The sequence below is a fragment of the Oreochromis niloticus genome, linkage group LG18 (assembly GCF_001858045.2).
Source record: "Oreochromis niloticus isolate F11D_XX linkage group LG18, O_niloticus_UMD_NMBU, whole genome shotgun sequence".
NCBI classification, from domain to species: Eukaryota; Metazoa; Chordata; class Actinopteri; order Cichliformes; family Cichlidae; genus Oreochromis; species Oreochromis niloticus.
The window spans coordinates 23,159,534-23,185,450 of record NC_031982.2 but is presented as its reverse complement, the minus strand read 5'-3'; the positions used below and the strand labels follow the sequence as shown (position 1 = coordinate 23,185,450).

At 37.9% G+C, this 25,917-nt stretch overlaps 3 protein-coding genes across 7 annotated transcripts in view; 1 reads left to right on the top strand and 2 right to left on the bottom strand.

Annotated features, from left to right (window-relative positions):
• Nucleotides 1–119: 119 nt before the first annotated feature.
• On the bottom strand, nucleotides 120–18,884 carry eps15l1b (epidermal growth factor receptor pathway substrate 15-like 1b). Of its 4 annotated transcripts, none has more exons than XM_013273313.2 (24): nucleotides 18,620–18,884; nucleotides 18,138–18,179; nucleotides 17,898–17,987; nucleotides 17,750–17,797; nucleotides 17,560–17,655; nucleotides 17,325–17,390; nucleotides 17,100–17,225; nucleotides 16,941–17,000; nucleotides 16,575–16,859; nucleotides 15,077–15,234; nucleotides 12,478–12,643; nucleotides 12,159–12,221; nucleotides 10,902–10,987; nucleotides 9,328–9,400; nucleotides 8,909–9,070; nucleotides 8,261–8,458; nucleotides 7,218–7,382; nucleotides 6,847–6,967; nucleotides 6,560–6,699; nucleotides 6,250–6,310; nucleotides 4,758–4,843; nucleotides 4,427–4,493; nucleotides 2,871–3,004; nucleotides 120–1,679 (listed from the first exon to the last, which is right to left on the bottom strand). In XM_013273313.2, exons 1-24 carry the CDS (start codon nucleotides 18,644–18,646, stop codon nucleotides 1,533–1,535), a joined length of 2,667 nt encoding a protein of 888 aa, XP_013128767.1. In that variant the 5' UTR covers nucleotides 18,647–18,884; the 3' UTR covers nucleotides 120–1,532. The 4 variants fall into 4 exon arrangements, with proteins under 4 accessions (XP_013128767.1, XP_013128769.1, XP_013128768.1 ...); XM_013273315.2 differs by lacking the exon at nucleotides 2,871–3,004 and adding an exon at nucleotides 2,107–2,123 and having other exon boundaries at nucleotides 18,620–18,883; XM_013273314.2 differs by lacking the exon at nucleotides 12,159–12,221 and having other exon boundaries at nucleotides 18,620–18,883.
• A 958-nt stretch (nucleotides 18,885–19,842) lies between these two features.
• calr3b (calreticulin 3b) lies at nucleotides 19,843–23,609 on the bottom strand. Its single transcript, XM_003448487.5, has 9 exons — nucleotides 23,283–23,609; nucleotides 22,798–22,899; nucleotides 22,284–22,487; nucleotides 22,102–22,196; nucleotides 21,787–21,996; nucleotides 21,578–21,691; nucleotides 21,328–21,471; nucleotides 21,143–21,235; nucleotides 19,843–21,017 (listed from the first exon to the last, which is right to left on the bottom strand). The coding sequence occupies exons 1-9, from the start codon at nucleotides 23,377–23,379 to the stop codon at nucleotides 20,811–20,813; spliced, it is 1,266 nt and encodes a 421-aa protein (XP_003448535.1). The 5' UTR covers nucleotides 23,380–23,609; the 3' UTR covers nucleotides 19,843–20,810.
• A 135-nt stretch (nucleotides 23,610–23,744) lies between these two features.
• LOC100695142 (dynein heavy chain 8, axonemal) overlaps nucleotides 23,745–25,917 on the top strand; it is a 38,262-nt gene continuing 36,089 nt past the window's right edge. For both annotated transcript variants that reach the window (XM_005476602.2, XM_003448533.3), the window contains exon 1: nucleotides 23,745–24,012. The gene's annotated coding sequence lies outside the window, so the exon portion shown is untranslated. The remainder of the gene's footprint in view (nucleotides 24,013–25,917) is intronic.

The following is a 25,917-nucleotide window of genomic DNA, read 5'->3' as shown; positions in this document are numbered from 1 at the left end:
GCCACTTGCTGTATATTCATTCTTTGTTTACCACTGAAACATTAATTTTGCAATTAAACCTGACTCACTTTTTTCCGTGCTGTTGTGGAAATATTTAAGAAATCAGACCTACCACTGTGCTTGGTGTTAAAAATCACTTTTATTCAATTAAAAGTCCTTACAGTTTTGAGCAACTCAAACCTTTACCTCAAAATTATATACATAATGTGCAGCAATTACACATTACAGTGCTAACGTGTTGACAAATAAGGCGCTGTCACTCTGTGAATGACCAGAAGGCTCTGGAACATAACAGTGCATACATTATGTGTCACATAAACCTGATTAGTGTTTTGTATGATTACAAGAATGCAATAATTCAAGCCATTTGCAGAAAAGTCTTCCCACTCGATTACTACACAGTGATAACACAAATCCATATGGAAACAAATAATAAATATCCAAAAGGTCGATTTGGCTGAATAGCAGAAGTAGTAAAAAGGTGTAACAGCACCAGTATAAACAAGAGAGGTTTATACTTTTTCCATTTAATGGAGGCATTAGTTGCAGGGAGCTATTTGGGTGTTACAACAATGCAACCAATGATCTGACAAACAAGCTGCTCGCAGAGGAAGAGCGCTCCAAGTGGACAGAGCTGGGTTCACAGGAAAGAAAGACTAATGATTATCATTAGCATCTTTAGGGTTTCCAATATATTCTAGTACTCGTTTAATTCATGCACTTTACTTATATAAATATTAGCTATGAAAGCATAAATGCCCAGAAACACTAGTAGCATTTAAAATGAGAATCTAAATCATGCTACTGATGATCTCATAACTTGTTGTTTAAGACAGGAATGGAGTCCCCCCCCCCCATCTTTTATTTGGTTGAGCTCGAAATAAAACCGTATAACTATATACACTAAAAGAAGGTTTCCTAAAAAATAAAATAAAAATAAAATAAAAACAAAACAAAATGCATTTGAAAAAGTCAATTCAATGTTAGCAGAGCAAATGGTTCGACTTTCATTGTGATTTTTCTGAGTGATATAAAAACCGTTTTAGGAGGTATCTCACTTCATACATGACAAATTAGCTCCTTTCGTTTATAAATAAAACAAAAATATTTTTAAAATGTTATTTTACCTTCAAAAAAGCCCCCGCAAATTTGGATAAGGTAAAGCTGATTAGCCATAACCAGATATGGAGCTAGATATAGGTTGTAGTAGTCGAGTACCCTGCCGGTTTGGCTTGCGTTAAATCGCCATGTTCTTGGAGGATGAAGCAAGGCTTAAATCAAGTGGCTCCATATCGTCCCTGATTATAGTTTCCACATAGTTTGGGAGCAATGAACCTTAACTGGTAGCTAAATGTGGAGTCATTTGAACACAAGTACAGTCATAGCTGCAGAAACACTGGGCTCTTGCACAAGTTGGTAACAGGGGATGCTAGTCATGTCGGGCCAATGATGGTGCTGTTCTCACGAGCCTGTAGACGGCGGGCTGTAAGGAAAAGGGAAGAGGACAGAAAGTTGTGCTGGAGAACGCCTGCTCAGGTGTTCGGCATGGTGGTCTTGCTGAGAGCGATGGCCAGCTCCAGGTCCCTCTGCTCCTGGAGCTGCAGCCTCCTCAACCTCTCCCGTTCCTCACGCTCGCTCTCACGCTTGGCCCACTCCAGCTGCTCGCTCTCACTTCCAAACTGGAGCAGAGACACAAACATTAGATGTGAGCAATAAAAAGCAGGAATGTAGTTGTATAAGACACAACAGACAAAACACTGGATAAAATATGCAAAAAATTAAAAATAAATAAAAATCAAGCGTTTCTAGTTGGGCTGATTCCCAAAAACTGCATATTTAGCTAAATGATCTGATACATAGAAAAATACTGATCAAAAACTGAATGCAAATTAAAGACAATTAGATTTCACTTTGACATCACAAAAGAAAGCAAAGAAGGTGCTGCTCTACTACAACAAATCAATGGTCACGTTTCCCAAATTCTGTGCTTGGATGCAAGAATGCAGGAAAATAATTATGCTCGAGAATCACTTTACTTAGATTATGCATTGCCGACAGGTTTTTCACATGCAAAGAATTGAAAAGCACACCTTTATACCGTCTTACCTTAACATGTTCAGATCCTGGCAGAAAAACAAAAATTACAACACAGAGCTCGATATAAAAACCACAAATCCCTTTCACAACAGTCATGCTGGCATGAGGGATAAAATAAATACATATCATGTCAAGTGATAAAAACCAGACACAAAAAGCTGCCATGCATCACTTCTCCACATGAGAGTATAGTCAGCCGTTAGGCTATACAAGATGGCAAATAAGCGGAAGGTGGGACATAAAGAAGAAGATTTACTCTGTTGTTCTCTGCTTTGAGGCATATCATGCTTTGACAGCGAATAAGCCTTTAGCTAGCACTTCAAGACTTGAAAAATGCTCCTCAAGTGATACCTGACCAGGCAAGTTCATGAACTCACCAACTATGAGTTTATAAATCCTCGCTTCCTCTCAAAGGCAAAGTCAGAGATGACAGCAAGCATGCAAGCCCCTTTACCAGGTGCACAGAGCCAATCTATAACTCGACAGAGACTAGCAGAGGGACTGTCCAACTCAGTCATGCAATCATTTACTTTCCTTCTAAACCAAGCAGTTGAAAAGCTCTCACATGTTCTGTCAGTTGTTAGTTAACAGCCAGTAAACACAAAAGTTCTTTGAATGCCTTCTGAACACACTGCTTTTGGGGCGTTAACAGAATGAGGCCCAATGACACAGAGCTGACACCTCGGTGGCTTGAACACAGCAATCTAAAGATCGAGATGACATCAGCAGCTTGTGCAGGCAAAGATACACTACAGCAAGTACACTACACTTACAGATGCAAAATTTGCAAAACCCATAGGATAATCTTTGGATGTTTTACTCGACTGTGTCGTAACGAAAGAGTCTACACCGTCTGCTGTGGAGCCAACGCTCTGGAGCAGCTCTGATGGACTCAAACCGAGCACACCTATCAGAGAAGGAAGGACATTTAAATAAGATAATATATGTATATAAAAAAAAACAACCCAACATGACAGAAAATGCTGCTGTTAGCATCTTCATTAGAGATATTTCTCACCGATAGCCCCTTGGGAAATTGAACTCACACTTTAAAGGCTAACGCATAATACTTTGCCACTAAATATTCACAGGAAGCCAACAGCTTCATGCAAGCAGAGTAGTTACCCAGGGGAAAGCCACATTGATTCAAAAAATGTGGTTAACACCTTTTTCAGTACAGCTCACTGATGCAGTGAAGCTTAAACATGCACACGGTTGCTTTTTTGGAACTTGCAATTGTAAAAGATGGACACACCCTTGTGTACAGTAAGCACACATTTCTTATAATGATGGTACTATTAATAAGTGAGAATGTTGTTTATCTCACGAACTTTGTGCACCAATGCAGCACAGGCTCCTGCAAATTCAAGGGCTCAATTTTCTGAAAAACAAATTCTTTGATTTGTCAAATTAAAAAGAACTGATTAAGAAAAAACAAAACAAAAAGAAAAACAAGTATTATTAAAGTTGTTTACAAATGCTGCTGCAACACACCTGCAAAAGAATAATTCAAATCAAATAAAAAAATTATTAAAAGTTCTAACTGTTGAGCAACTGTCCTTGTAATACAGAAAGTCAACGGTGCCCACGGTTTGTGAGAGTGGACTTCTCACTTCCCCATCACACGTGAAGCGCGTCTCTAGTTCAAGACAAACCGTGGCTACTCATCTCTACCCTTTTCTGTGCGGTAAAGGGGAACACTAACTTTCCCAGGCTGATGCTTCTGCTACAAGAATAAGTGCAAGGTCACAGCGGAAGGGCATGTACTGGGCATGGCTTCTAGGTAATGTGTGAATTCACATGTGCATAAAAAAACAACACGAACAAAACCACTAAAAAAAAAAAAAGGATGAGAAAGTTGTTCTCAAGGCTCCTCATCCTGTACACAAAAATATCTTAACACATCACTGCGGCAGCGTAATCTAAACGAGTCTTAACAACAACATTATCATTTAAAGGACTCGTATCTCTGCCAGCAGCTTTCCTGTTTACCAAATCAAAAGAAGAAATTATGTTCTCAGCACCCTAGCACCTCAATAGGGAAGTTGTTTTTTTCTCTCTTTTTTTTTTTTCCACCACCATTAAGCATCAAATCCTTATTTCACAGGACGGTTACTCGCTGTGAAAACCCCCAAAAGTTATTATGCTTTTATTTTGAGTTACATATGAGTACCATCATCACTGGCATTAAAAAAAAAACAGTGATCTGTTTGGCAGATCTGACCCATTTCTATTTCCTAGTTATGAACACCATGCCTGCACGTGCGCAGTCAAGTTCATCAAAAACACATGTTTTATGTTATTTTATATGAATAAACTCAATGCTTACCATAGGGAGGTGCAGGCCTCTTAGGCACACTTTTCTTTGGGATTGGGAGTACAGGATTGTCCGACTTCTTCTCAGACACAAGACAAAAAGAAAAGAAAAACCATAAACTGTCATACAAAACGATGATGCCAACAGAAATGTCAGCTAAGATGTAAAGCCTCTGGACTTATACAAGGTAGACCCTTTTCATAAATGTGATAAATTGGAAGAAAAAAAAACAAGACCTCAGTCACGATGAAAGTTAAATTAACAACACGGCTTTCTTCAGCTTTAGTGGAAAACTATGCTTTATGGTGCAACTGATTCATAACTTCAAGTCTCCAGAGCTTACCTTTGACATCTGACTAAAGTCAGCAAATCCACCCCCCTTACTTCCAAAAGAGTTGCTTCCAAAGGGGTCTGCTTTCCCAAACAAATCTGTGACAAGAGTACATTGAAATGCATTTGGAACATTTGAATACATTTATGGAAAGAGCCAGAAACTATAATGAAGTTCAGCCCCAAACCACACATTCAAAATCCTCTCTGCATCTTGCTTACTCTGAAAGGGCCTGTTTTCTATTTTCAGAAGAGGGAATGTGGCATGACCGTTTAATTTTCCATGACATTTTACAAAAAACCTGTAAAGCAGAGGTTTTGTTTAACCTGACGTATGCATCGGGCGTCATTTGGCGTCCTGTTAACTATAACCATGCCTGGCTTGTTTTGAAGCTCAGCAGTACGCCACTTAATGAAAAAAAAAAAAAAACTGCATTTTTTCACCGTGAAAAAACAAAACATCGTAAGAGAATATGTTTGTTGTGAGTGTTCAACCACAAAAGACCCCGTTCATGTGCAGGATCGCTGTTTTCTTTTGCACACAGTAACTCAGCTCAGGTTTACAGTCGACTCTGTGTTCTTCTTACACACGTGTAGCACGACAGAGCATCAACCAGCAGTAGCCACCAACTTAAAACAACTTCCGCACCAAAAGAGGCACAGCAGTTCAACAGCAGCAAGTATAAAGACAGGACAGAGGCAGAAGTGAACTGGTTAAAGGAGTGGCAGTGTATTCTAGTAGAGAAGGACCAGCAGTCACAGAGTTTCTGTTATGCTTGGCTCCGGTTAGCCTCCTGTTTTTCCAGGGTGGGGGGGTGGGGGTATTTTTAGTTGGTCAGTAGTTAAATGTGTAGGTACTCGACTAAAAATAGCCCGAAACCACAGGAAAAATTGAAGCCACAGTGAGTAAAAATTGTTTGCCCCTGGTGCTCCCCCCAAAATAAAATCTAAATCTAACACGTCACCCAGAACGGGCAAAAAGACTCTTTTAAGATGGGTTTCACAACTAGAGAGAGTTCTCATGTTTAGATATCTGTTTTTAGAGTCGTATTTTCAGTAAAAGGCTTGGAAAATCTGCTCTTATTAGTACAGGGATGACTATACGTGGAAATCGGCATGGATTCGTGCACGAAAACATGAACATACATCATCCTCTCAATAACAGCAAATGCAGAAGGATGAGGATATGTAACATATTTAAATATAACCTGTACATAAATATAATTTATGTACGACAAACTAGCTACATGAGGCCTCTTCCTGTTAAAGTTAAAAGGTGTTTTTTTTGCCCCTCAAAGTACTTGATTAAAGGGGATCATCAGATTGTTACAGTTCTTGAGATGACTGCTGGTACGAGTTGGTTGCTATTTTAATAAAAGTGAAATTGAAAAAACGTTAAATTGAAGAACTCTGGGACTATGTGCAAACAAATTATTCTGGGTTTTAATAATTTGAGATTTAAAGTCTCTTTCAGCGTGCTTTGACTTCCCATGTTGATTCTGTACCTGAGTCCTTTGTTTTTGGGCTGTTTGATCTGAAGGGGTCACTGCTGCCGAAAGGACTTGGCTGACAAATGCAAAAGAAGGGGAAAAAAACAAACAAAAAACAAACAGAGTGAGATTTAATTCAGTCAAACACATTTAAAATGTACACACTATGACCACGCCACAAATCTCTTTCTGGTTTGCTTTTCCATTCATCTGCAAACACAAAAAAAGAAAATCTTCTTGAACTAATAATCGCACTGCATCTAAAAGAGCCATATTAGCACTCCAAAGTAGTATCACTTGGGGAAGGGGGGAAAAAAGTCAATACCTTGACTGGAGGTACAGGTTTTCTGCTAAAGGGGTCTCCAGACCCAAACAAGTCTGGCCTGTCAGTTGTCTTAAAAAAGTCTTCAGATGAGGTGCCTTTGAAAGGGTCGCTTTCTTTGAAAGGATCACTTCCAAATGGATCTAGAAAAAGCACAACACCATCACTTACATCCTCTAACAAGAAAAGCTCCTTCTAAGGGACACAAACTGAATGCAAGCAGCAGCTGACAGAGCCACAGTCATTACAGAAAAAGGAGTAAATAAGGAGACTTGAGGAAGTATTCACACCTTTGAAGGGGTCAGATTTGAAGGGATCCTCCATCTTGAAGGGGTCTGCTCGAGTCTCCATGGCAGCACTGTTGTTGAACATGGCTATCCTTGACTTTAAAGAGCCCTCCTGATTAACCATCTAGAAAACAACAAATCAGCAACAATCAGTTAAGCTCTTTACCAATGTACACGGAAAATATTTAGAAATTAACTTTCACACTACAAGTCTGGGTACATTTGCACTTCTCTAGCATCTCCAGAGCAAAACGACAAATGAAACAAAATCTGAATCCAGATCATTAGAGAAGAGGAAAATAGAGTTTCTTGGATTTAGACTAAAATTGTATTGTGAACAAATCATCCTTCATAAGTAGTTGTGGTCTCCTCACCGTACTTCTGAAACCTCCATCCTCCCTTTCAGCAAAGCCTTCACTTAGGTCCGGCAGGTTGCTCAAGTTTCCTGCGTTGATTTCTTTCAAAGCATTGTTGTACTGCTCAATGGTCTTGGTCAACTCTTTCTGGCTCTCCTGAATCAGTGACAACTTACCACGAGCCTAAAAAACACAAAGAATGTCAATCTACAGTATACCACCATGCTTCTAAAGAACCACACTGATATCTATCCACGTATGTCCAACATGGTAGGTTAAATCATTCACTGCTCACTGCCTACAAGTCTATGACCCAATAATTTCCACAATGACAATACAAATAGTCTGACCTCCTCTGGCCCTGACAAACGTCCCGTATCATGACAAAAGAAAAAGCCAAAACTGAAAATGAAACTAATGAAAATCAAAAGTAAAAGGAAACATTTTTAAATATTAAAAACTAAACTGAAATTAGAAAACGGTTTCCAGACACCAACTGAAATAAACCGACTTCAAAAGAAACATAAATACAAAAAAACAATAAAATAATTCCACTACTTAAAGGGAGCGCAATATTAACCAAATCTGCATCAAGTGGGGCTAACAAATTTTCAGGTAGAAATGCTGGCTTTCGTTTTTTGGCAGGATTGTGATCTGGATTTATTTCAGCTAACAGAAACAAACATGGTGTTCAAATCTGATGAAAGCACCAGACATTAAAGTCACTAAACAGAACTGGCTGTAAGCAGTTTAGGTGTTTTGTACCTTTAAAGCATGATAAATATGACTGTCAGAGGAGTAAGAGAGTAAACTTCTGCTTCAAAAATGATTATTTAAAAAGAAAATAAATAAATTCAAATACAAGTTGAAACTTCACTAGTACATAAACATAAATTCAATTCTACCTCTGTATAAGTATTATTATTAGTACTACTAGACATCTACACCTTTATCCCACTTTCCAACCTGATCTTTAATCCCAACATTGCTATTGTGGAGTTTGGTGGTCTGAAGTGGCACAACATCCTAAAGTAACCTGTTGCCTTTCCCTCTGAACTGACCTGACTGATCTCATCCTGGGTGGTTTTGAGTGACTTAATGATGCTGTCCAGCTGAGTCCGACCGGACAGCAGTCTCTGCTCTAGCTGTGCCTCCTCATCTTGGACTCGACTCAGGTCCGTTTTGGTGCGACTCAGTTCATCTTCCTGACTGCGGAGGTCAGTCTCCTGTGAGCGGATCTGGCTCTGCAGGGATGAAATCTTCCAAACAAAAAGAAAGAAAGGAGTTTATATCTGCAGGATCAACATCCTGCTTGCTGTTCATTTAGAAATTGTAGATTTAAATGATACATTTCTTAAATGCAATTAGCGCTTCACTTCTTACATATTTTTTTTCACATCCATCTTGCACCAACAAACTAAAAGCCAAATATCCACAGCTGCCTCTTAAGCAGTTACACTGACTTTCTAAACAAAGACCTAATTGTTCATGTGGTGAATCTGTTTAAAAATACTAACTCTCCCCACTTTCATGTAAACAAATATTAACCTCAGATGACCAATGTTTTGACATTATCAGACCAAATAGATTACACTACAGTAAAACCACAAATGCACGTGCACCACTGTCACCAGTAGCTAAACACAAAATTCAATAACATTTCTCAACTGAAATACATGCCAATCACTTCAGTGTGTCACATCTCTAACCTTCTGGGTTTCATCCTGGGACTTTTGCTTGATGTCGTTCAGCATTCCCTCAAGCCTGGAGCGCTGTTGGTCCATTTCCTCCAGGCGTACCTGGGCATCCTGCTTCTGGGACTCCAGGTCTTGCAAGCTGCTGCTCTCCCTTTCCAAATTATTCTGCAAGTCCTGAGGGTCAAGAAAAACCCGCACAGAGGCACATGTGTTTGCAGAAAGTATAGCTATTAGGCATGATCTTTTCTGAGCTATTAAGCCTTCAGTTCCCCTCAAAATTATGCAACTTGTGCTGAATCTGAAGTATTTCTGACAACTTTTTAATTGTAGAAAAGGTCAAATGGACTGGAATTTACTCATGAATACCATTACACTGACTAAACTTTAACCAGGCAAACTAAATTATTTTATTTTATTTTATTCAGTCTTACCTGCACATCACCGTTTTTTTGTCTGAGGGCCTCCTCCTTTTCTCTGATCTCGTGCTCCAGGATGAATTTGTCTCTACAGATGAAAAACACAAGCAAAACAAGAGCAAAGACGTTATAAAATGGACATCATTCACCAACAAACGAAACAGAGGCAAATGACAAAAACTATACCCAGTGTTTCATTTTTCTGTCTAGATTTGCAGGCAACATAACGGATGAGAGAAAGCAGAATTAAAACATTCAATCAAAATGATTTCTATATCTCTTTTACAAGGCTATGGAAAAGTAACAGAAATGAACACATCTAGTAACCTTTAATGTTTTAAATGTAAAAAGTTCAACGTTTCAGAGGTCTAATGGGCATCAGCACCAAACAGTAAAATAAATGCATTAATATGAACTGATGCATTTGCTTTACCCCTCTGTGTCCTTGTAATGAAAATGAATTACAACAATTACTTTCATCTGTTATTTCCAGCTACAGTGTTACTTTTTACTGGTATTTATTTTATTTTATTTTTTTATATGGACACTACAGATCTCCAATGACTCATCAACTGCCCCATTTTACGTGAACGTGCACAGAGCCTGCAGCCAAATATCTGGTTTAGCAAAGAATGCTGAAACCGCTAACGTGATGCGATATCCGTTATCTCTGACTGTGGTTTTCTAGTTTTGTCAAGCCACCCTAATGCAAAGAGACTAAACAAAGAGGCTAAACTCGCTCAAGGTCCTTCTGCAGCACATTTATTATGACTATGTCACTGTTGGTGCGTTATCAAGTGCCCTTTAAAAAAACAAAAAAAAAAGGTTACTTGAGATGAATTTTTAATATTTTTCATTGGCTTATAAATGTATTTTACAATATGCACAAATCTATTTTGAATTGTAAATGCTAATGGAACGATTGCACCTTCCATACGCTGCAGTCTTTATACACTATTCTTTGACACATTCTCTTAGTAGCTTCCTTCTTATACCGCAAGTGTTTGTTCATTGGGTGAAAATACTGACTGCAAGAAAAAACAATTTACATCAAATGTTAACTCATGACCATGACTTGCTGGACTGCTGTCAATAGCCAGAAAAGGCCAGCAGCCAGTTAATCAAGTTGCCCAACATGTTGTTTGTGGGTTTGTTTGTTTTATTGTTTTGTTTTTTTAAATTAAACATACTTTAATTTGGTGTAATAATTATATCAAACCCTGGTGCCAAATTACATTAGAAAAAATAAAGTAGCATCAAAAAGCGGCATGCTACTTCAGCTGACCTTGTATTAATCTCTCTTGTGATAATAAAAATATATTTCACAGTCCAAAAACAGACAAAAGTGTAGTCAACTGTAACCATTTACTGCAATTCATTTTCATGTGTGTCAGCAATCCGTATAGAGTTACACAGTGAGAAGTATGTTGACGGCTGTTGAGTACAATGCATCCTGTATACAAGCAGTACAATAGTATGAAAAAAAACTTTGATCTAGAACATCACCTTACTAAAAGCTTGTCTACTTTTTCCTCACAGTAAGCAAAACAAAGCTGTCCCTCCTGCTAGTTAGGGTGTAGGGGGCTCACCTCTGCAGATGAGATATTTCCTTACTGAGGTCATCCAGCTCTTTGATACCTGTCAGCTCTGTCGACCCTGTGGAGCCGATACCGTCCTGAGGCGAGAGACATCGAGAAAGACGAGTTAGACAGGGGAGAAAAAAGGTAGGAGAGAAGATATGATGAGGGTAAAATGAAGGGGGGAGCACAGAAACAGCTAACTGGGAAATGGACAGACAAACGACAAAGAATCTGTTCTAATAGGCAAGAAGGAGGGGAAAAGAGGTCAGGGAAGATGTGAGTGATATGCAGTGGGAAAGAGGCGCTCCCCACTGTTGTGTCTAAAGAAACAAAAGTCAGAGGAAGGAAATACAAGCAGCTCACACAGTTAGCGTAGGAACAAGCCAGCCAGATGATACATAAATTGCACACAAGGCAATTTAAAAGAATTCAATGCTAGAGTAAATTTTGGATTAGGGTTCATTGCTAAACAGACCCATGACATATCAAAAAGCCTAAACAGAAATATTGGGCAAGTCGCAAAATTGCTGAAGCAGACCAAGACAACACATAATCCATTTAAGCTTTTTGTTTCACCTGAAATAAGAGACTATCCATTAGAGCTACACAAGTATAGCAGAACAATACAGAAATATAACTGACAGCTGATGCCAATAGCATCAGCTATTGGTTCATTTGTTATTTATAAAGTTGTTATTGGCCAAGAATTTCAGTGCATTTAAATTAAATAGTGTTTCTTAGATTTTACTGTAATGATGACATTAATCTGATAATATTAATAATAAAAGCATGATTGGTCTGAAAAGCTTAACTTGAGTAACGGATTTGTTTTCCTCACCTTGGCAGTCAAGCTTAAACCTACCTACTTAGTTCAGACAGATTAAATTTTACTTTTACATTCATTGAAAAATAAAAAGCTAACACCTTGATAATGGTAATTGGTGCCTTTTTTCCCCAGATAATTTTAAATAAAAGGTTGCATGTTGGTTTACTTGATTGCCCACTTAACACTGGCCCCATTTCTCTACTACATATTAAACATTATTTGTTCTATTATATTCTCTGTAATATAATAGAACGGTATTCTCTTATGCTACGTTTCCTTGAAGATCAAAAAATGTCAAGCCAGTGAAGATGAAAATACAGCAGGTGGCAGCACTTGCACATTAAACATTCCCATATTATTGGTCACCTTCTCCTTGAAACACAGAAAGAGAATATAATAGAACAAGAGCGCCACCTTGTGGCAAAAGCCCAACTACTCACAATGTGCACCTTTGAAAAGGAACCAAGTTCTGGTCTCACAGGAGACATAAACCCCACATGGTTCTGTTAGACAGGATAGAAAAGATCCCAAGAAGGCAAAAGAATAAAAACTGTAAACAATAAAAAAAAGTTTTGCATTTGAGGACTAGAAAGCAATAAATAAGAACCACTTAAATAGCATAAGTTATGAGGGGAAACACACTGAAGGTACAGATGCAAATTTTTAAAAAGCACTTTGTAAAAAAAAGAAACAAATTGTAATAAACTGGCAAACCGACAGATGAAGTAGTGGTTGGAGTATGGTATAGGGAGAACTCACAAAGCCCATAGCTGATGATGCAGATCGTTCTGATGGAGGGATCATGTCAGGAGTGAGAGTGGAGGGAGGGTCGATGCCTTTATTGACCTTTTGTTGGATCAAATGCATGGCTAGAGCAAACTGCTCCTCATTCAGCTTGCCTGTTTGTTTTGTGTCAGCAAGTCCCCTATGGAGGAAGAGGAGACATTTTTCTCAACCTATTATATACTTCTGAGCAATAATAAAAGCAATGTTTATAAATATAAATCTCCACTGAGTGGTTACCACGGCCAAATGGTCCATTTTATGCTGGTTAAGTGGGCATCCTTTAAATCATTTAAAAAAAACAAAACAAAAAACAAAACAAAAAAAAAAACCACTTCTGTTCCACTTCTCTAGACTAAATGTAATAATTTGGTTGAACTCAGATTATTTGTCAATGCCTTCGATAACTTGATAATAACTTTGCAATTTTGAATATTTATATAAACTATAATACAACTTCATACGATATAAACAATTTTAATATTTGCACTGCCTTTTAAAATTTTAACTACACCCTACTCTTGTGTACACAGCATTCACTTTGCTTTATTATTTTCTATGCTTAGGTTTACTTTATTTTTTAGTTAGTTGTTTATTTAGTTGTGTGAAGGGAACTTGCAAAGTAAGAATTTCATTGCTCAGTGTAACCTTTTGTGTTTTGAGGTGTATATGACAATAAACTTCTTGAATCTAATTTTAAGTGGTCACAAGATGGTGCTATATAGCTTTATCTGGGAGAATCCTTCTGACTATGTTTGTATTTAACAAAAAAAGGAAAAAAAAAATCGATTTCCCCATTCAAATCGATTTTACTTTGAATAATCTGATATTGATTCATTAAATCCTTAAATTAATTTTTAAATATAAATGTATTTTGCCAGAAAAGCCAGAACCTCAGCAAAAAGCTCAAAAACATTTCAACAATTGCCAAACAGCTAAAACAGCAAATGATTAAAGAGCAGGTAAACGGATTTTGCAAATTTGTACGAGCTGTCGTTAACCCGACAGCTCGTACACGGACATGTCGGGTGCTGAAAGCTGACAGATTCTGAACTCCAGGCTTCGTCACTCTCTGACCAATATTACCTCTATACTTCAAGACCAGTTTCCCATCAAAAACCTCTATTTTCTGCATTATTCACTTGCCTATTACGCACCATTCTACTGTTGTATACAGTGTTGTCAGCTGCTGTTTTTTTCCCCTCACCAAAATAACCTCCGACAGTGATAAAACCTCTGTAACTTTGCTCTGTTTCACTTCAGCAGCATGAGTTTGTACAGGTAATGTCCACATGTTGATTTGTGGTTTTCTTTAGTTTTTGATCTACTGCAGCATATTTTCAGGGGGGTTATTTGCTATAAAAGATCAGGCCAGGAAAATCTCCTTCATATTTTTCTGTGTTTTATCCTCAGTTACTTTGACACAAAGGCATCTGATGTGATGCTTACACCTCTGATAATGTCTCATAAGTGTCAGTTCTGGGTTTTTTTGTTTTTTTTTTACCTCCTTCGTAATTGCAGAGAAATAGTCAAATAATTTGGAATTATGCACTTTTAACTTACAATGTTTAGAGGGTTCTTTCGACAGTACATATCCAAGATGAATTATCAAAATTATAATATTTCTGACTGAGTCAAAATTGAATTGAATCAAAACAGGACGAAGTGTTAAAACGTAAGAAAATGTTGACATCTTCACCAATTTAACACAATGGCAACAAAAAGAGTTAGGTCTATAACTTTTTGGACAATGAAACTGTTTTTGTGACACCAACACAGTGGATTTTAAATGTACAAGTTAAGATAAAAACCCAGATAAACCTATCAGAGAGATAGCAAAAATTTTACGACTGGTCAAATCCACAAACTTGTTCTCTCTTAATAAGAAGAAGTGCAAATGAAAGCTCAGGAACACCCAAAGTTCATGATGACTGAATTATTTCCATGGTTATGAGAAATGTCTCATCATATTTCATATAACCAAATCAAGAACACTCTCCAGGAGGTACACATACAATCAGACACCTTTATGAATGTGTAAGCAACACAGTGCCCAGTGCAAATGGATAATAACTCAACACAAACTGCAGAAGAGCCCCAATAGTTTCTCAAGGGCAAGAAATTGGATATTCTTTGATGGCCAAGTGAGTCACCTGATCTCAGCCCAACAGAGTATGCTTTTCAGTAACTGAAGACGAAACTTAAGGCATAGAGAGCTGCAAACAAGCACCAACTAAGGGTGGCTGCAGTAAAGGCCTGGCAGAGGTTTTCAATGGAGGAAAGACAGTATATGGCAATGCCCATGTGTTCTAGACTTCAGGCAGTCATTAACTGTAAAGGATTTTTATCCTAATAATGATTAATGTAATACTTTTATTGATCCCCTTATGAATGAAAACTGAAAGTCTGCACTTCAACCATATATGAATTATTGTATTTAAAAGCCACTGTGAGGGTGTAATGAAGAAAATATAATTTGCTTGTGCTTTCTTACACTGTAGTGCTATTCACAACATACAAAAAAGCCCCAACAAACAAAATCTCTAAATATGTCTGAGCTGAGCTGTGGTCTTACCATATCTGTGCAAGCATCGTCTGGGAGAGCGTACAGTTCATGAAGAGCTCGATGACATCACCGCCGTTGATGAGGCCGTCATTGTCAGTGTCTGTGTTCTTGAAAATTTCTTTATATTTCTCTCTGTCAGCCACTGGTACAACCCAGTTCATCGCCGGCTAGAGACAACAGAAGACATTGTGTGATATGAAATGATGGTAAATGGTAAATGGCCTGTATTTATATAGCGCTTTACTAGTCCCTAAGGACCCCAAAGCGCTTTACATATCCAGACATCCACCCATTCACACACACATTCACACACTGGTGATGGCAAGCTACATAGTAGCCACAGCCACCCTGGGGCACACTGAAATGATGAACTGATGTGAAATGATGAACACAGCATTCAGTACACAACAAACACACAGTTGCAGACAGGTTTACTTTACGCAACAAGAGGAATTTATGAATCTGCACACTGACATGGTTAAAACAGATCAGAAAAAAAACTAAACAAAAAACCCCAAAAAGTACAGTCCTCAGCTAGATGGAACTGCATTTGTAGGATGCAGGATGCGTTCTCACTGCCCTATCACAAACATTCACACAACTGTATAACATACACAATACATTAAAACTGTAACTAATCAAGCTAATGAAAAGTGCAAAAAAAATATATGGAAAAAAATGCAAAGATGAAATGCATACCTTGCATTTTATTTCTGTTAAAAAACTAAATATATGATAAAGCATTTAAAGAAGCAGTAAGGGCCATGAATTAAAAAAAAGAAAAGAAAAAAAGACAGAACAACATTACAACTGATCAAGTGGTCAAGGAACAAAAGGTAGTACAAGTATTGCTGCTCTATACTTTCAAGAAAACCTGTTTCTCCAAAATTGAAATCCCTGAAGCTGTATCCTGGTAGAGAGAGGTTGGCCTTTGAACAATGCTCAGAATAATGTGGTAAAACAAGTCTACCCATTTGCAACAGAAGACAGTTAATACATGGCAACCTAGCTTGTTTAAGAGTTGAGAATCTGCCCTTGTGACACGTAGAGAGAACCAAGAAAAAAAATAAACAAATGTAGTGATTTTTCCTCATTATACTGATTTTTCCCTCATTACATCAAACGAATGGTCATGTGACCATATCTGATATGATCATTCAAAGTGCTTTCCACCAACATCAGCTTCAGAGCGCACTTTATTATGTGCTTCAATTGTATGCATATATCCAATTTAAAATCACCAATTGACACAATATGCTTCTCTTTGGACTGTGGGAGGAAACTGGAAAACTCAAAAACTTATGCAGGTAAAGGGACAACATGCAACCTCTACAAAGACCAAACCTAGGAGGTTCAAACCCAGAAACTTTTTGAAGCATCATCACTGTGCTGTCCATTACATTGATATTATATATTAGGTTTAATCACATGACTCAACGGCCAGAAAGAGGCCTTTGCGCATCTTCGACTAATAATATTGTCCACAAGACAATGTGAGGCAACATACCGGCGAACTGGACTTAAAGGACTGTTTTGGAGATAGGTTGGCAGCACCGGAGCCAAAGAGAGCAGCACTGCCGAGGGGAGTAGTGTTGACCAGAGGAGAAGTGCTGCGTAAAGTTTCTTTGAGAGGAGCTGGACCAGTTCCAAGGCCAGACAGAGCAGGTAGCACGGGAACAGCACCTGGAAGCCCAACCCCAGTCTTCTTCCTCTTAGAAGGGGGGATAAGGGAAGTGGGTAAACTAGTGGGGAGCGGCTCCTTCTCCATGGTGCGATACACAAGATGCATAGCCTGTAAAATGGAAAGTATAACCAATTATTACAAATAAAGAAGGGAACCCAGATAATACGTCAGTATGGAATCATAATTTACCACAGTGAATTCTTCTTTGTCCAAGTGTCCATCTTTGTCCACATCACTTAGGTCCCAAATCTGCACAAACAATGAGTAAGTACTCAATTTTAACAAACTGTTAAAATTGCAGTTATATCAAAAAAAGGCTGCATAGTATTACTTGACATGTAACATCACCTTTCCTAACACATCCAGAGGTAGCTTGGAGTTTATCAAAACTGGCCTGACTTTATCACCAGAGAGGAGGCCATTCACAGGTAACAGACTCTCAAAAATTCCCTCAAACTTTCCCTTTTCATCAGGCTGGGAAATAAAGAAAAACAAACAAACTCAAGTTTCGGTGACAAGCCCATTTTTCTGTGATATCCTCATGACAGTTCTTGAAACTTTATAACATTTTACCTTAATGGCCCACTGTGAATCAGATGCTGTTGTTGAAACGGTTAGTAATGGGCTGCTTGTATCTTTCTATAAGAAAAAAAGAAGAAATGAAATGAAATGCATCAACTTATCATTTTCTAAGTCACTAAATAATGAAGCTTTCATATGATCCACAGAAATAATTCCCATAACATTATTGATTAATTCAGTTCTTTGGAGTTATTTATAATTATTATTATTTGTAATTGTGACTTACAAATTTGGGTGCAGCTAAGTGTTGGTTGAGATTGTGAAGACTTATGTCATTTCCACCCTGTGCAGATGCCACCAGCCTCAAAGCTATGAAGAAACCCTAAAAAAAGAGGAAGAAAGCAGAACAAATGCTGTTTTTTCTGCATGCATCAGCATGACAATACCATCAAAATTACAAAGAAATTCTGCATTACCCGCTTGTCCAAATAGCCTTTTCTTTCTGAATCTGCCAAATCCCAAATCTAAAATACGTACATAAATAAATGCAAAGGTACAAGATTTTAGTTAGGTCAAATACATGACTGTGTGTTGTGTGTACATGTAGGTGACACTGTTACCCACCTTTCCCAGTGTGCTGTCTGACAGGCCAGACTTCTTAAGAAACTGAGCTGCATCGCCAGCTGATATTTTGCCTGTGTTTCCTGGGTCGAGCTATAAAGAATCATGAGGAAATTACCAAGAGGATACAGAGGATAGAAGTGTCTTTAAGAATGGGGTTACATAAAAGATCATACAGAGATGAATACACAGTAAATGATCTGAAGTGAGGCGGGGAGCAACAACAAACAACGTAGACCTTACCTGTCTGTAGTAGTTTTCATAAACTGGGTTTCCACTTGATAACTGAAGGAAATAAATTACAAATGAATGTGTATTAAGCATCACATATACTAAATTAAGTTGCTAGAAACCGAATGGCTAATTTCAATGGCAACAAACTTCCAACATAGTTAGTTTATAAAGTAAAGGCCATCTTTCTTTTAGTTGCCACTTAGTCGTGTTTTGTTTTCAACAGCACCACACTCTACACTAGCGTCATTACGGTCTTCGCCAGCAGTCGCTTTCCTCATCCTTTAAAGCGTACACTAACTTTGCTATCCTAACCTAGCTAACCCTGTCAACTTAGTTGACAGCGAAAGCTTAATAAAGCGTTCACAGTAGTTTATATTCAACCCATCTTATGAAGGCCTAAAGTATTCAGATCACATAACCGCTGTCGCTGTCAGCTGCTAACGCTTTCTAATAAATTTTATTACTTTTCTTGAGCTGTTTGGAGTTGTTACCTGACTCAGAGTCATGAACGCCGCCATATCTCCTGGTGTCTCGGGAGTGCGCACAGAGTCCTTAAAGGGAGCGGGCGCGAGCGCCTGGGGACCGACGGGGACCGCGGTTCCGGTGGGTGTGGACGCCGCGCCCTTGTCAGGGTGCAGAGCAACTGCGTAAATTTGAATCGTATTAAAATTAAATAAGGTTTTCAGTCTTAGTGGCCGGGGAGCGTTTGCATGTGTGGTCAGCAGGTGTCCAACTTTACTTGGGACTGCACGGCATTTTTTAACCCCTACTACCCGGTCCTACAGCGTCTCACATTTTCATTGGCTGCAGACAACACGTGGGTCTTACAGGAATGACGTTGCTGCTGCGTCTCTATTAAAATCCCAAAGAACAGCAAGTGTTCTAAAGAACAGTTTTACAGAAAAAAAAGACATACACGAGTGGATAAAACCCATAAATCCAAGCTTTAGTCTCCTTTAAGGCCTCTAATGAATTAGAAAAACATTCAGTTTAATGCATTCACTGGATTGATGTTAAATAGTTTGTCTTATGTTTTAATTTTTCAGATGTCCCTTAGCTTTGGTGTACCACATTCAGTTTTTCGAGATGTGGTACACCAAAATTCATACAAAGTAACAGGCAAATTTTATGAAGACTTATGTTCTGTTGCTTTTACAAACACATTTTGTTTTCAGTTCACACCAGATAATTTCCATGACAACTACATTTCAGAACCCACAGGTTATATATATATATATATATATATATATATGTGTGTATATATTTATATATATATACACACACACACACACGCACTATATATATATATATATAGTGCGTGTGCGTGTATATATATATATATATATATATAAATATATTTTTTTTATTATTATTTTTTTTAGGTGAAGTGTAATTGTACTTAACCCAAAGACACATGGATTACAGGCCCCCAAATACTAGCGTTTTCTATACTTCTCCAGAATTTTTTCTGGGGAAGATATAATGAAGCAGGCACTACATATTAATAAACATGTATGGTGTCCTTGACATGAAGTGACTTTCACAGTATGAATATTTTATCTATTGCTCTTGGGTGAAAAAATAAGGAAAAATAGTATGCATTTGACAGTGTTTTGTTTTGTTTTTTAAAATTTCCAGCATTTGCAAACTCTAAAAATGTATATTTATTCATACCAAGCTTGGATATCAACAGAAACTTCTTAATTGATTGAAATGAATCTTGAGAAGAGTTTTATTCACAGATGGAGGAAATGAAACTTCATTTGACATTCCTTTTTGAAACAGTTGGTGTGGAGTCCGCTAATTTATATCTAAACCACAAGCAGTGCTTCTAAAGTGTGAACTCACACAACACAAAATATCAGTGGACAATAAGGTTATAATCTTTTAATAAAAACTTTGGTATCAATAACATTTTGTCCCATAAAAATAAGACACACACAAGGGGCTCACCACCAGTTTGTCCAGACTTTCAAAATGTGATGCAGGTCCCATCAATTCATGCCTAATCAATTCAATTCAGAGTGTGGGGAGAAAAAAAAAGACAGTGCTGCATACATAACCAAAAGAAGTCACCATAGTGTTGATTTGTCTCTTCACATATTTTTTTTTTATGGTCACAACTTTTGGTTTATGCTTTGTATGATGAGTTTTGTATGTTCTGTCCCAGAGTTAATGTTGAAATCTGAGTGGCTGATCTTCTTAAATTAATATAGTTACTACATTTTCAGCTCTTTCAAACACCCTAAAAGACAAAAAAAACAAAACAAAAGAGGGAATTTGCAAAAAAAAGTAGACATGCAGACCACAGACTGCATAGATTAATCTTATATACAGTCTGTGGTCTAGTTTAAGAAAATCTAGCAAACAGCAGGTGACGGTTTATCCTTATTATCTGTTATTACAAAATAAAGAATGTACTTTGAGTGGAAAACCTTAGAATTAATTCAGCAGTTCAGGGTTAACAAGATCAAAATGAAAGACCCCAAGTATGTTACAAACCATTTGCCCCCCCTCCCTTCCAATCTACTGCAAATCACCCTTTAGCTGGGTTGTGTCCAAATCTCAGGGAAAGGATGCACAGCAGCCACAATACCCCTGGGAAATATAGGACAGTTCCTGAGGGAGCACCCAAAAAAAAAAAAAAAGAAAAAAAAAGAGAAATTCTATGCCAACACCCCTTCAAAGCTCATCTTTAGGCTTTGCATCTTCTTCATCCGTTTCTGAAAGTGCCTCATCTGTGTCTTCTTGTGTTTCTTCCTCCTCCTCCTCTTCCTCCTCCTCTTCATCTTCATCAGCAGCAGCTTCAGTGTCCTGTTCTTTGTTCTTCTCCTCCTCCTCTTTTCGTTTCAGGTCATCTTGCTCCTGTTTCATTTTTTTCTCTGGCTCCTGTAAGGAATCACAAACAACAACAACAAAAAACAACAAGTCTTTTAATCACGGCAGCAGTTCATAGGAGCAGACTGTGCTTTGCATGAACAACAAGTTATGAGTTAAAAAGAATAAGACCAGACCTTTGTCACACCCCATGTCTCCTTTCCAATCTCTTCTGCCTCTTTCACGTCATCTGTGATCAGGAAGTTGTCAAAGATTGTACCAGATTTCACCTGAAGAGGGAGGGAAAAAAAACAAAACAAAACTGTTACACTGTAGCTCAACTGCCACTACCACATACCTGAAAAGATGAACCGTGTCTCACCTGCCAAAGATCAAGACCCAAAACACCAATGTTGTCAAACTTGTAGATGTTCGAGTCTGGGCTGTATTCAGGATTTTCAATTTCAGGATGCACCCAGGCTCCTTTGTAGTTGGGGTTATCAATCTGCTTGGGCTTCCATTCTCCCTGAAATACAGGAAGTTAAAAGGGTTATCAGTAATGCAATTTAAAAGCATTTTAAACATTTTATATATTAATGTTAAAGTATTTTGATGATCAATTTCTAGCCTACTTTGTACTCTGGGTTGGGGATCATGGGTGGCTCCCACTCTCCGTCCATATCCTCATCCCAGTCTTCAGGCTTCTTAGCATCAGGATCTGGAATATTCTCGGGCTTGTCCCAGTCCTAGAGAAAAACACAAAATACTGAGGTTAAAATAATTAACTCTTTGCGCAGAGCAAATTAAGAGGTGGTAGAATGACTGTACTGAGTTTACTCACCTCAGGCTTGGTGTCACTGGGATCATCAATCTTGGCACGGTCATCCCAATCCTCTGGCTTCTTGGCTTCAGGGTCCTTAATTTTCTTAGGGGGCAGAAAGTCCCAATCCTCCTCCAGACTGCCAGATTCCACCTTCTCATTGTCGATTTTTACTTCATAGGTCTGATCTGGATTCAGGATTAGTGTGTACAGGTGGGTCAGCTCATCATCCTAGAAAGAAAAACAAAAAAGCCGGGTTTAGATTAAAGCCTTTGGTGCAGAAGCAGGGTTCTGTTAAAAAAAAAAAAAAAATGGACTTCAAAACACAAGAATTACCTTGCATTTAATCTCTTTCTTGATGAGATGATTCTTGCCTTTGTAATTAAAAATTACATGAACTTTCTTGGTGCTGTAGCCACAAATGTCAGGGCCTAGATGAAAGGAATAAAATTAATTATTATACGTATCAAATCCAGTGACGCTGAAAGCACTAAATCACACAGGTCATTATTTCTTACCAAACATAATGTAGTAAGAGGATTCTCCATGCATTTCAGTCTGTTCCAAGTCCGCAGGAAAGACCTTCACGTATCCACCACCACAGTCGATTTTCTGCTCATGCTTGACTGTAAACTGGATGACCAAAGGCTTACCCTCATTGCTGAAAGAATCAAAACGGGCAGAGACGGCATAGAAACGTGCATCCTGGCTTGTCTGCAGACCTGAAAATGAAAGTATCAAACCAAAACTAAATATATTTTGTTTAGCTTTAAACAAACAAAAAGAAGTAGGAACCATAATGTAAATCAGACATGAGGGCACTTTGTAGGGGCTTTTTGAGACATTACAGCTGCTTATTATGATCAAATGACTCATTTTCACTTCTTTAATAGAAATAAAAATTAAATATTTAAAAAACAGGAACACATTAAATGCCACGTGCCTTGCTGTCTTTTGGAAAACATCAAATGCTATTTTAATCAAAAGACAACTTTGTAATGAAGATTTACATTAGAAAGTCAGAACATTTACCTTTGTCTTTCTCTGCATCGCCATAGAAGTCGCCAGCCGTGAGTTTCCACTCCCCATAGTCTGACTTGTGCTTGGAGTTCACCCAGCGACTTCTCCATTCATCTGTTCAGAAAACAACCAGTAAGTTTGCTGAGGATTAACACTCGCGAGCCAATAAAGCATGGTACGTCATGAAAATCGTCTCACAATTTCCCAGTAATTGTAGATCCGACGACAAATTGTCAATGTCGAAATTTAGTTTCACCAACTGCAACTTGGACGACGATTATTAACTGATATCGACATTACGTCTGCTCCCTTCGACCTTAATGAATGTAGCCAATAGTCAATGCACTTTCGGTTATTTAACGGAAAAGGGTGGTATTTTTCAAAAGGACTCACAGTCCAGACAACAATTTTTGTGACACAACGATGTCTGAAAGTCAAGCTAACAGGCAGTGAAGTGCTAACCTTGCAAAGTTATAAAAATTCTCTACACAACTTACCACCATCCAGAAACTCTTCCCGAAAGTAAATCTTCGCATGTACACAGTACACTGCTAATATTACTGCAATTACCCCTAAGACTTGCGTTTTCCCCATTTTCAGCTCAACTTTCAGCAGCTCTGCAGGAGCGTCGCCGGGCAGGACAGCAAATAGACTGTGCAGGAGGAAGAGAGGGGAATATTTTAGAGTTGCTCCAGCGAACAGATGTCTACCCGCTATTGGACAAACAGACGGTGTGGCTGGACCAATCACAGTAGACCACGAAACATATGTCCTGTCCGTAGCCTGGTCCAAGATCAGTTGTTGTTTGAGTTATGTCAGTCGTGTCGGTGCGGGAACCACCCGGTAGAGGGTGGCAATAACAAATAAAGAGTGTAAAGTAATGACTGTCCTGTGAATGTTTATTTATCTGATGTGTTTCAAGAGGAAGGTTAGCAATACGACTACAAGAAATCCCACCAAACTATGAAAAATGCTTTGAGAAAGTGTTTTACGTTTACTGTGAATATTAACATGTATAACGTGTGGTAACGGTTGGGCTCGTGACACCTCGTCTCAACTGTTGCGTTAACAGCAGGTATCAGTAACGACTCATAACGACTGCAGGACTTGGAAGTGACTTCCACGATTGTAAAACGGAAACCAAAATAGTATTTTTTTACTTAAAACAAAACTGGCACAAACATGTGCCCAACAGAAAGCTACCATTTATCGGATGACCAAGTTTTGGTAAGGGCAGAAAATATATATGTCAAAGGTTAGAATTATATATGTAAGATATGACCTCGATAACAAGTGTCCAACTTGTAATAAATAGTCCAGTTAGCTCGTTCAGATGGCAGTAAAGACTAAAGAAAGAAGAACTTTTTATTAATTACATTATCCTCAGTGCCACTTTGATTGAAAAAAGTTCTGTTTTACTGGTACAATTGTAATGAATACTATTATCGGTTAACAGATGCTCTCATTTTGGGGGTTAATTCAATAGCTTACCTACACAATGCTGTGAAAAACCTACAAAGTTGTGCCACGTTTGGCAGCAATAACTGTAATCAAATGTTTGCTATAAATGACTGTGAGTCTTTCACATCATATGAAGGAATTTTGGCCCACTCTTCTTTAGAGAATTGATTTATTTCAGCCACATCGGAGACTTTTGATCATAAACAGCCTATTTGAGGACATGTCAATTGTTGCTTTGCTCAGCCCTAGACCATCACACTACCAACACCACCAAGTGTGCGTGATTTTCCTTTAATGATGCTACATTAGTTTTATGTCAGATGTAATGAGACACAAACCTTCTAAAAGATAAGATAAGATAAGATAAGATAAGATAAGATAAGATAACCTTTATTAGTCCCACACGTGGGAAATTTGTTTTGTCACAGCAGGAAGTGGACAGTGCAAAAGTTATGAAGCAAAAATTAGAATACAATAAGAATAAATACAGTACACAACTGTACAGAATAGAATAAAATAAAATACTATATACAGTAAAATAAAATAGAATAAAATATACAATAGGATAAAAATAGAATAAAAAATAGAAATACAAAATACAAAAATAGAATACAATAAAAAGTTCTGCTTTTGTCTTATCAGTATATATAATATTGACAAGAGTCTTGTGGCTCTTCAAGATGTTTTTTTGTTTGTTTGTTTGGGTTTTTTGTTTGGTAAATGTAAGTCAAGCCTTTGTGTTCTTTTGGTCAGCAGTGGTTTTATCTGTGAAACTCTCCCATAGATGCCATTTTTGTTCAGTCTCTTTCTTATTGTTGAATCATCAACACTGACCCTAACTGAAGCAAGCGAGGTCTTGAACTAATTTGCTGTGCCCGCCACTCCTTGGAAGGTTCCCTGCTCTTGTGGATAATGAATCCCACTAAAGTCAAACATTAGAAATGGCTTTGTAACCCTTTTCAGACTGATAGATGTCAGTGACTTTTCTTCTCAGCTGTTCTAGTTTCTTTAGATTGTGACGTGACATGTTGCTTTCCGATATCATTTAGCCAACTTCACTTTATTCTATTGTATATAGTATTTTATTCTTGTTGTATAGTATGTTATTCTATTTTATCTTATCATATTTTATTGTGTTTTTCTTAACTTTTACTGCTCTTAAACTTGTACTCTCTGTTGTGACCTACACTGAAAAAAAGGCCATGTTGGATTTACTTGATTCAATAGTGGACATCGGTTGCACACAAATGTTTTGCTTTGGCAGAAACTTAAACAATTGAGTTCAATCAACACAACTTTTTCATATTCAATAAACCTGTGCATTTTGTGTTCATAAAACGCGATTGAAACATGTTTAGATGAAGTAAGTTGAGCTCTTGGAATATTTTAATCCTTCACAATTTTGTCATTTTATTTCAACACTATTCAATAACTTTTACCCCAATACTACTTGGTCACTTAAATACTACATGTTCTCTTCATATTATGTAATGTTCAACAAAGTCTAGATCCTGGTTACCATAAAAATTGAATGGATGTACAACAACTACCATCCTCCTATCTTTATCCTGGTTGCAGGGGGGCTGGGAAATAACCCTGAAGTGATAGGTTACAAGGCAGGGTACACCCTGGACAACTCATAAGTCTGTCACAAACAACCATTTGCACTTA